This window comes from Ammospiza nelsoni, chromosome 6, assembly GCF_027579445.1.
Source record: "Ammospiza nelsoni isolate bAmmNel1 chromosome 6, bAmmNel1.pri, whole genome shotgun sequence".
In the NCBI taxonomy this organism is placed as follows: domain Eukaryota; kingdom Metazoa; phylum Chordata; class Aves; order Passeriformes; family Passerellidae; genus Ammospiza; species Ammospiza nelsoni.
Genome location: NC_080638.1, coordinates 17,226,508 through 17,237,719, shown reverse-complemented (window position 1 = coordinate 17,237,719; position 11,212 = coordinate 17,226,508). Strand labels below are relative to the sequence as shown.

At 52.2% G+C, this 11,212-nt stretch overlaps 1 protein-coding gene across 1 annotated transcript; it reads right to left on the bottom strand.

Moving 5' to 3' along the window:
- PHLDA2 (pleckstrin homology like domain family A member 2) lies at window positions 1-1,564 on the bottom strand. The gene is made up of 2 exons (XM_059474294.1): window positions 1,058-1,564; window positions 1-434 (listed from the first exon to the last, which is right to left on the bottom strand). Exon 1 carries the CDS (start codon window positions 1,486-1,488, stop codon window positions 1,090-1,092), a length of 399 nt encoding a protein of 132 aa, XP_059330277.1. The 5' UTR covers window positions 1,489-1,564; the 3' UTR covers window positions 1-434; window positions 1,058-1,089.
- Window positions 1,565-11,212: the final 9,648 nt, after the last annotated feature.

Sequence of the window (11,212 nt, the reverse complement as noted above, 5' to 3'; positions counted from 1 at the left end):
TACAGTAATAAAAAGTGAACATTTCAAGTAATTTATTTGGAATGGACACATTAATGCAAAAGCAATATTAAGACCAGTAACTGCTGAAAGACATTCAACAAAATAAATACAAATATAGATACTACAAATAATTTAAATTGTGTTTAACACCACCAGTCAGTGTTGAATCTTCCTTGCATCTCATAAATAGAAGATAATAGTTCACAAAGCTGTGCCACTCAAAGCACGTGGACGCTTTGCTAGAAGTGCTGTATGAAAGTCTTTGGTTTTTCTTTATGCATCTCAGGCAAAGCGCAGGGCTCTTTGCTCAGCAGCCACAACGGGCTTGGAGAAAACCAAGCTGCTTCCAGCTCTCTTCTTTGCTTTCCTTCATTGGTACCCTGTCCCATTTCAGTCCAAGACACTCGATCTGGTTTATCATCCAGTGGTAAGCTCTGAAGGTAGCAAGAGAAGTAGGTTAGTAAAACAAGCAGCACAACAAGGCAAAGGAAAAAAAATAATGAGGGGCTTTAAAGGGAGAGTAAGCGCTGAGCATTTATTTTCACAGATTTTTTTTTTTTTAGCAGATTCTGTGAGGAAAGCACTGCCAAGTGCCATTACTTATTGCCCGCCACCCCCACACCGTTCTCTCGGCACACTGCACAAGCGCGGCTCTCACCAGAAATTCCCCGCCATGCATCGGAGAAGGGGCCAGAGCCCCGCGATGGCTCGGGACAGGATGGCTCGGGACAGCACCGTGCCTCGCGATAGCTCGGGACAGGGCCGTGCCCCCGCGATAGCTCGGGACAGGGCCGTGCCTCGCGATAGCTCGGGACAGGGCCAGACCCCCGCGTTGGCTCGGGACAGGGCCGTGCCCCCGCGATGGCTCGGGACAGGCCGTGTCCCGCAAGCCCCGGGCTGGCAGCACGGCGCGGTTCGGGGCGCGCCCGGCCAGGAGGGAGCGCGGAGCCCGTCGGGCTGCGCGAAGCGGGCGCCGGGGAATGAATAATTGTAAAGGATCGAGCGGAAAGCGCACGGAGAGCGGCGGCAGCAGCGCCGAGGGGCCGGGCGGGCTCACCTGGGGCCGGGCCGGCCGGGCGGGCGGGCGGCTCAGGGCGCCCGGGCCAGCCGCCTTTCCTGGGTGCCCGCCGCCTGCTCCATCTCCTGGCGGCTCTTGAAGTCCTGGATGGCCCGCTTGTTCTGGAAGTCGATGAGGGCCATGGTGATGGAAGCGTTCCAGCAGCTCTGGTCCGGACACCGAAAGTCAATCTCCTTGCGGTCTTTGGTGACGATGGTGAAGTAGATGTACTTGCCCGTGCGCTCCACGCAGTCCACCTTGAGGATGGAGCCGAAGCCCAGCTCCTTGCCCTTGGCTCGCTTGTGCCCGTCGGGGAAGAGACTGAGGCTGTCCTTGGTCAGCACCACCAGCTTCTTCTTCCACAGCTGGAAAAGGCTGTCGCTCCGCTTCTCCAGCTCGCCCTCGCGGATCACCTCGGCTTGCATCTTCATCCTCGCTCCCCGGCGGTGGCTCCGGCTGCTGTTCCCACTGCTGCTCGGGCGGCGATGACCGAGCCGCGCCGCGATGGGAACAATTTATTGCAATGAATCAGCGCCGGGCGCCTTCCGGTGCCTCCCCCGGGGAGCCCGGCCCGCCGCCCCCTCCCGCCCCGCCTCCCGCCCGCCCCCCGGGCCGCGCTCCCGCCCGGCCGCCCCTGCCCCGGGGCCTGCGCCATGAGCGCGGCCCCGGCACACAACCGGGGGTCCTGGAGGCTGCCCCGGGTGGGTGGGCAGGCTGTGGGGAGGGGGTGCCTGCCCCACGGGCTGCCTCGCCGGGGGCTTCCACTCTACTGCTGCTGCTGCCGTATGAGGGGACCCCAGTCCTGCCTGCCCACTGCCCTCCCCACCCGTGTTTCCTCTGCCCGCGGTGAGGTGAGGGCCACTGTGATCTGAGACAGCCCCATCTTGCCCCTCTGAGCACTCCCTGTCCCTTCCCAGATCCCTAATGGGGTACAGGATGCTCCCAGCACTGTTCCTAAGGGCCTGGGTCTGGGCATCTTCACAGCATTGAATCTGCCCTGGCATCATCTTTCTCTGGGGCAGAGGGGCCTGAGTCAAGCCCAGGGTGGTTTCTGCCATGTTCCATGGACATCTGCTCTGAGTCCAGCCCCTGGTCACCCCAAGAGACTCAGCCAGGGGCTGACCAAGCCCACCAGCTTCATTTGAGGCCCAGCATCCCACCAGCTCTGCCCCATCACCATCAGCCCTTCCTTCGTCCTTTCCCGAGGGCAGCCCACCTCTCCAGTTTTGCATTAATACTGCTTCTCCTTATTTTTATCCCGTGCAATCACTGGGCTGATGCCATTCCCCTCCCTCAGCCCATACCCTCATCCAGGGAAGGCCCCACAGTTCCAGCCTCGGCAGTGCCCAGCGCCATGGGGAGGTCAGAAAAGGCTGTGGCAGCTGGAGGTGATATTTAAGAGGCACGTGTGAGGCTGCAGTCCCTTCCTTTTGGACACCTCTCATTTTGTCACTCCTTCACGATAGTTGACACAGGGCTGATCCAGCTTCCAGCCGAGGGCAGGGCTGTGCTTAACGAGCTGGTTCTCGCTGTGTCTCCAGCAGCATTGGCTCAGGTATGTACCTGGTGCAGCATCACCTTCGGACTCTAGCGCTGCTCTCCTCCGCCGCCCTGCCCGGCTGGCCGGCACCCGCAGAGGTGCTGGCAGGCCGATCCCAGCGGTGAGCTCGCAGGGCAGGGCCCGGCCCCTTTGAAGGGCTGGCAGCGCTCCCAGGGAGCCGGCAGGGTCAGAGGCCCATTCACGGAGCAGATCGGAGCTGGAGCCAAACCCATTTCCGCTGCAAGTCTCCCGTCTGCCAGATTCCAGGGCCGCGCTTTGATAGTGCACTGCGGCGTGCACATCTGGGGGGAGGCTCCTAAAAACGCTGGGGGCTGTGTGATGCTCCTGGGTTTGATGAATGAGCCAGGAAGGGCTTGGCTGAGCTTTTCAGGGAGGGATGGGCTGGGAATCGCTCTGGGAAGACCACGGTGGCCATCCCTGCTCGTGGGGTAGGGCAGAGGCTGTATAACATATGTGCAACTGTGACCTGGCATGTGAAGAGCTGCGGGCTTTTCCCTGAGAGCCAGCACTGTATCCTGCTTTTCAGTGTGATTTATTTTGTTTCAGTGAGGGGAACAGCCCAGACTGATTTACAGTTAGGTTGTACACTACATTTTCAGGGTAGATGCTGGTCTGCTCTGTAAAACCACTTTCTGACCAAAAGGACCCATAAAAACAAGGGAGCTGGAGCGAACCAGGAGCAGAGCTGGATATTGAGCAGAAATCAATAGGATATTTTCAATTTGGTCCCAAAATGAAACAGGGAATGGTCTTTGTGCACAGGAAATGGGACACCACTTCAAAAAGAGAAAAAAAGAACAGGCAGCAAGTCAGGAACATACAAGGAACATCTGGAGGAAGGCTCCTGGTGTGGAAAGGCTGCAGGACTTGGCATGTTTGTGCACACCTTGCTTCAAAAGTTCCACTAAAAGAACCTGAATTTCCTTTTAAATGAAACTTGTATCTGTAGATGCAGGGTCAGAAGACCACTTTGGTCTCTGTCTTTCTGCTTTTGCTTTCATCTGGGTGATTTTTCTTGTGCATTTATCCATCATTTTGAAATATTCAATGCCTCCCCCAGCTGTCACCTCAGTAAAATTGCCTTAATACTGGCCAAATTAGAAAACTGCTAGGAAGGAAAAAAAAAAGGGGGGGGGGGGAAGTGAAAAAATTCCTCACAGTGGAAAAAGGTAGGTTCTTGCTGAACAGGGACCCTAGTTTTGAACATATGTCCATTGTATGAAAGCTCCATGTTTTTTTTTTAACCTAAGATGGGTTAGTTAAGTGGATAAAAGAATAAAAGGAAAGTCTAGTAAAGTACCATAGGGTCTCTGCCATTGTGACCATGCAGAAATTCCCTAAAGCAGTCTTTAAAATTTAATTACTTTTACTGAGACAGAAAGCAAAGGTGACTGCAGCTGAATCCACAATGGGCAGCAGAGCCAAATCATGAGCAGTTTTCTACAGGAACATTTCTCAGGAAAGAATGGAGAGCTGCAAGGAGCTCAGAACCATCTGGTCCAGGAACATGGCAATTCCTGACAAGTAAGTAGCACAACCCTAATCCTAGTGCATGCCATGGTAGCTGGTCACTGCTGATACAAGAATATAGCATTAATTTTGCCTGAGGAAAGAAAAAATATTTATATTGCCCTATTTTTTAAATAATAAGGTTAATAACTTAGGTGAAGAGCTGACAGCGGGCACTGGTTTCACCTCAGCACCTGGGGAGAGGGGTAAGAGATGTGATGCAGCCCTGCATCCTACCCTGGCACCAGAGCTTGGGACAAGTGTCACAGGGTGCTGTGACTACGTGTGGGTAGTGGATGGCTTGGATAATTAAGGGCCATGACCAAGCTGCAGCTAATGGGAGCTTTGGGTGATTGCAGCTCAGGCGCTGCTGCTGTCTCTGTCCAAGCTGGGGCTGGCAGCTGGGAGGAACCTGTCACTCCCTTTAGTCTGGGTTTGGTTGTTTAGCTGTGTTACCAGTGAGAGAAAGAGAAGGGATTTTTTTCTTGCAGCCCAGCACATCACCGTGGCTGTGCCTCGACAGTGTGTGAGCTCCCAAACACAACCACCTTTAATATAAAGCTGCCTTTAATATAAAATCATCAGGCACTGGCCCTTCTTGCCCCCCAAATACAGGACATCTCCAGGAAACTCAAAATTTAGGAATTTGTCTCTGTTCTTCGGAAGAGGGGGGAAATAACCCAGTGGGGAGTGTGCACCAGAGGAAGGTGATGGGAAGCAGACTGACACTCAGTCACAGGAGCCCTGTCCCACACGGCCATCTCCCTCTTCCCACACTTGCCAGGGGTGCTGGCACCACCCTCTGCTTTGCCCCAAAGCAATCTCCAACTTACCAGGGGCATTTTAGAAGCCTAAATGGCAATTTGGCATGCAAGTGTGGCTTCATCCCTTTCCCAGGAGAAGGGACCAGCATTCAGCCGCTGAGGGGTGGGTGCTTGCACGTGTCTTGTGCACAGGGATGATTTTATGGGTGTGGGATGGGATGGCCACACTCAGCCTCGATGGATGGGCTGGTGGTGCCAGCTCTGGCAGGCTGCATCGGTGGCTGTGCCGTGACACACGGCGCTGCAGTGAGTGCCCGCTCCAGAGGAGGGGTTTGTTTGATCACTGTTTCCGAGGGAGGCGGCAGTGCCCTGCTGCCGGCAGCATCGGGTTGCCGTGGCTACCTGTGTGAGTCATGGTAACAAAGCGCGGCAGCCAGGCAGGCACCGCCAGGAGCAGCCCCAGCTTTAAGGTCAGGGATGAGGATGGATAGGGATCACACCGAGGAAAAATGGCAAAAAATTGGGGAGTTTCTCAATTTAACTCCACAGGCCCACCAGTAGGACCTGCTGCCCTTTTTGTGGGATTTAGCCGTGCATTTATCCCACCAGGGTTTCCAGCTGGCCCAAACTTTGCATCTCCCTCCCAAAAGATGCAGGAGCTCCTGCTGCAGCTATTGGCATTCCTGCAGCTGCCTTGGATTTGTTCCCACTGTCCCTCTGTAATCCTGGAGCTGTGCATCTCCTCCCCCAGGACTCTGTCTTGGAGAAGGACCCCTCATTTTTCTGGCATTAATGCAGGCTGCTCAGCAGCAGAGGGGAGCGCAGACTGAAGGCTGTAAAATTGCTTTTATTATAATGATTTCAACATGACATGTGTAGGGGAAAAAGCTGGTTTACAGCACTGACATTGTAATCCTGGCAGCTGAAGTCGATTAGCAACAGAGGAACATATGGTCCTGCATTGTAAATTGCTGCCCTCCATGTTTATATTAGGGCGTAGCTGTATCCACAGGCACTTTTAACTGGAGCTCAGTACAGTGACCACTGAGTCTCCTAGGAAACCTGTACTCAAAAACCCTAAATAGCTGTAAACTAAAAGGGTGGGTTGTTACTGGGGAAAGTCTATGATGAGCAGAGCTTTTTCATGTTTTTCCCATTTTATTCATTTTTTTTCACATCCTTATACTCCTTTAAATATTTGGTAGGGTTTTTTGGGTTTTTTGTTTTGGGTTTGGGGTTTTTTGCTGTTGTTGTTGTTGTTGTTGTTGTTTGGGGGGCGTATTTGTTTGTTGGGGTTTTTGTTTTGTTTTTGTTTTTAGACTGTTTCAGAGTATCTCTGGGAAGTTTTTGGCTATAGTTCCTTAATATTCTTTTCCCTCAGAAATGCCCTGGGACAAATTGGTGCCATTGGGTCCCTCCAAACTCCACTGGTGAACTGGTGGTGCCAATCCCTCTGTGGGCAGGACCTCCTGGAGCAGCATGGAGCACATTAGGGCCAGCTGCCCATACTGGAGATTCCCTGGGAGGGGGCTCAGTGTCCCCTGGGGATGTTCAGGCCTTTCCATGAACACAGAGAGCTTGGGCATCGCTCCAAGATGGCCAAGCTCAGGTGAAGAAGCTCTTCTCTTAGGGGCAGTTCACTGGCAAAGGTCTCAGCCAGGGGGGTGAAGGCCACCCAGGCTGTTTGTTAGGTGATTACAGTAAATGATGGGCAGCAAGGCTGGAGCTTTTGTGTTAATTTAAACAAGGGCATCAGAGGAAGCATCTTTGCTCAATCTGGGAGATCCTTTTTTTGTACCCTACGCAAGCCATGGATTAATCAGCAATAGCACGTAGTCCAGCTTGCTCAATTTACTAATATTTATCTGACTAAGACTCTTTTTTCCTGAGAGGCTTGAAATGTCTCATCCCACTGAGTCAGTGTGTTACCATTACATGTTGTAAACTGCTGCAGACAGTCATGGAGCAGTTGTGAGGAGCTGGGAAGAAAAGATGTCATTTCCCGTCAGCCGGGCCTTGGCTGTGCTCTGCAGCAGACAGCCAAATAAGGGTGGGAATGTGCCAAATCCAACCTGCTTAGGACAACTCCAGGCACCCAAATTCCATACTGGCATTAAAAACTGGGGGAAGAGGGGCTGTTTTGCTCTGTCTCTTTCCAGCAGCCTGGGCATGACTGTGTGTGTAGTGTGTTCCCCACTTTGGATGCTGTACAGGTGTTTAGTTTGGTTATTAAAATAAAAATGGAAAAAGAAGTCTTGTGCTATCTGGTCTTTTGAGCTGTTGGTGCCCCTCCTAATACCCATATCTCTGAGCCTGTTGGCGCAATTTCATGCCCATTTGGCAGAAATACAACAGGTAAAAAGATGCTGCAAGATCCCTGTGTAGCTTGGCCTGGCTTGGAGGAGCCTGGGTGCGTCTTCATGCAGGTGAGGAAGGTGTTGACCCCACAGTTTGGGTTTGGTCCAGGACTGCTGTTTAGATGCTGGTGGACCTCAACACAGCCTGTTCTCACAATTCTCTTCACAAAGCAGCTTGCTGAGCATCATGGGGGGATCCATGAGCACCCTGAAATGTCAGAGGGGAGGACAGAACCCCATCACAGGGCCCCATGGGATCCATGGGGACTCAGTACTTCCCCTTCTGCCAAAGGAAAGGAAAGCCCAGCCAGTGGCTTGCCAAGCCCTGCCCTGAACTGTGAGGTTATTTATTGACCCCTCTGAATGCTGTCAACATTTTCCCATGTCCTGTGAGCTCAGAAGATGGTTTAGGCTACAGCTCACAGCTTTAAAATGACGGGACATTTCCCTGCTGAAGCATTCAACTTCTCACACTAAATCTCTTGGGATAAATATTTGGGATATCTTTATTTTCAGCAGCAACAATAAATGTCTGAGACCTCAGCCTGGGCTGACACTGATGAGCTCTTTGCAAAGGAAGTCCCTGGTGGTTTCAGCTCATGCCATTCAGCCTGGCATTGCCTGCCTGCTGCCTTTTATTACCCTGCAGTGCTTTTACTGGAGATTGTGAAGGGCCAGGCTTTGCAGAAGTACGCTGACATTGCGTACTGAAGGTCACTGCTCCACATTACCTGAACTTTCGAAATTTGCCAAGGTCCAGGAAGTGGCTTTAAACCATCTTTGTCCTGTCTTTATCCGTGTGTGGAGACTGTGGCAGCTCCAGCCCTGACAAGGGCCAGGATGTCCTGTGTCACACAGGGCAGTGTGACCCGTGTCCCCACCTGGCTGCCCTGACAGACAGCACAGGTTTGAACTCCCTGTTGGCACATCCTCCTGCCCTCACATTCTGAATTTTGCCTGTTTTGGTTTTTTTGGGGAGGTTTTTTTGTTTCTTTTTTTTTTTTTCAGTATATAAACTTTTAGAATAAACACTGAAAAGGATCACAGGACTGCCTAACCACAACATCAGCAAACTTAAGGGAGTTGGGGAGAGAATATAAGGTCATGGTACTGTCCAGCTTTGGGATGTTTCCTGTCTCGAGGAGGGCTGGAAAGACATCAAAAAGAAACTCCTCCAGTGCATCATTCCCAGAAGTGGCCAGGGCCAGGTTGTGGGAAGTAGCTGGAGGGGAAAGAGCATCCTTTCCCTCCCGGACAGCTGGGGTGTGTGTGGCAGGGCAGGTGGTAGAGCTGACATTGTGCTTTCGCTGCCAGTTTTTCTTTTTGAAGCCAGTACACACTGTGGCAGGTGTGAAGGGAAGCGGTTAGATGAGGGTTTAGGATATTTTTTCTATTTTCTCCTGAGGCTTTCACCTCCTTTCCATTGTTTCCACTGCTGTGATCTTTACCTGCTACCATTACCCTGCTGCTCCCTCACTAAACCTGTGCTTCTCCTGGAGCAGGCAGTGGGAGCTGAGGATGCTCTGGTGCCTGGCTGGCAATGCTCAGGAAGGCTGGAGGGAAACAGGGGTCTCATATGTTGGATTAAAATGCAATAAATACTCTCTAGGCATCAACTTCAGGTCATTCAGTGACATCTGAAAGCCACAGGGGAGAAAAAAATCCTAAAAACATTGGATAAAATGGAAAATGGAAATCAGCAATGTGTATTTTTCCAGTTCTGATTGGTTTTTCCCAGTTCTCACCTATCACTGATTTGTCTCCCCATTCCTACCACCAAATAAATGAAAGGGTTTGGGGTGAGTCCAGTAGTCCTGAGCTGTGGATGTTGGTGTTTATAAGCTCCATGTGCCTCCCAGTTTGTACCTGTCCTTTGCCTCGTGGCTCGTGTGGCAGCGGATAGCAGGAGTCCGCTTGCTCCTCGAGTTAATATTTGCCCATGGGGCTAAAATGTAGCAGTCAAACTCTCTTCTTTCCTGCTGGTTACTCAGCCCACCTCATACTCAAACACCTGGCCCCACCTGGGCAAATATTTGCAATGAGTAGCTCAGGGCATGTCCCACCAGGCTGAGAGCTGGGGCTGGGCAAGCATCAGTGATGCTGTCATTCTGCTCCTGGTGGTCCCTGTGCCGCCTGGCTGAGCCAGGAGGTGTGAAAGGGAAATCCTAAGCCATAAAAAGCTGAGGATTTTTTTTCCCTGCTCTATTAGAGAAACTACAGTTTGGTGGCTGGGAGAAATGGGTTTGAGGAAATCTCTGTTTGTTTTGTGGAGGGAGCAAAAAGCCAGTGTTTTAGGAGATGGGTTTGAGCCTGCTGGCCCCGTGGCCCTGGGCAATGTGGGAGCCCAGTGATTGCAGCATTTACGAGTGGAAAAAAAGATGAAGGGAGAAAGTTTGTGATAAAGCAGGGAGGCAGTTAAGAGGAGGAAATGAGGGTGCTTGGCATGTAACCTTGGCCAGGCTCTGCTCCCCCAGGACGGGCCAAAAATAGATTTCCCTGGAGGCAGGGCAGCCCAGGTTACAGCAGAATGATGAACGGGGGATGCAGCCATGGCACAGAGGATCGGGGGGAGCAGGACAGAGATGTTATGCTCAGCCAAGAGCATCCTGCTGCTCTATTTGGGGCAGTTTTGTTCCCCCTTCCCAGGGGTTTCCTCTGGAACCTGGCTCCCATACTTTCCCCTTTGCATGTCCTCTATCAGCCCAGTGGGGCTCCATCCCAGCCTCTGGTACAGCTGCAGGGTGGGGGAGGAAGTTATTTGCATTGATCTGAAAATTCAGGACATCTCTAACACTGTGTGACAGCTTAAAACACATAAACTCCTTTCCTGTGGGGTAATCGCTGAGAGCTGGCTGGGACAAATATCACAAAATCCTAGCCATTAGTCCCAAATTACTGGTGTCCTTTAGAAGAGGGGTCTTTTCTTCAGCCAAGGACAGGTGGCACTGACTGGCATTTACCACCCAGGATGGGTTTATCTGAGCTTCTCTGGAGGTGTTGTAACCAGGGTTGCTACATCAGGGATAAAGTGCTTTAAGTTCCTCGTTTCCTCAATGCATTTATCGGCTATCGGACATTTGCAGTGGGGAGCCCTGCTGGCCTTTGGAGCCCGGAAATAACCTCCAAAGGGAGCAAAACGAGTTAAATGGCTTGGCAGGCAGCCAGGATGACTAAGCCATTCTTCCAGCCTTACTGGAGCAGGAGTCAGGCGTGGAACCGGACACATTTCCCATAATTGGAAACCCCTGGTCAGAGCTGCGGGATCCGGGGCTGCAGCAAAAGCTTTGTGGGCTGTGAGCAGCCAGAGAGGCCACGGGCAGGGCACTCCAGAGCGGACATGCATGTCCATGACTGTGCCTGTTTGCAAGAGCAGTAACCCAGGGACACAAATAGCAAATCACACATTTGGCCAAAATACTGGAAAACGAGGCTGGAGTTTCCAACACAGACACTGCCAGCCCCCTCTCATTGCCAAGGCTTTTCTGAAAGCCTTTTTGGACTCCATAGGCACAGGGGAGTGTGCACATGGCACATCTCCAGCCTTAACTCTCCTCATGGGACCTTGAAGTGAGAAGCTGTGTGAGAGCAGAAGGAAAAATGTTTGATTTCAGTGAGAAATCTCTTTTCTTCCTGCCACAGAGGACAGGACTCATCTGTGGGCACCCCAGGAACACATGACAAGAGCCAAGCACTCTGTGGGAGCCGTGTGGGTGCTCCAGCACCCACAGCTCATTGAAGCACCCATCAGCCACCCTGCCGGCGCCACCTGGCCCAGGGCACACTGAAACCCATTATCACCACCGGATGCTGCTGGGAAATGGGCAGTGGGAGAAGAAAACCAGCACCCCTGGGCTGGTCCCCTGGGCAGAGGTGTCCATGGCACTGGGATTTTTGGCTCTGGCTGGCCTCTGAGCACATTTCTTTGCAGCACACCCAGCCCAGCCTCTCCCATGGCTGATAACGA

Coding starts and splice junctions, on each gene's coding strand:
- PHLDA2 (XM_059474294.1), bottom strand. CDS start 1,488: ATGAAGATGCAAGCCGAGGTGATCCGCGAGGGCGAGCTGGAGAAGCGG.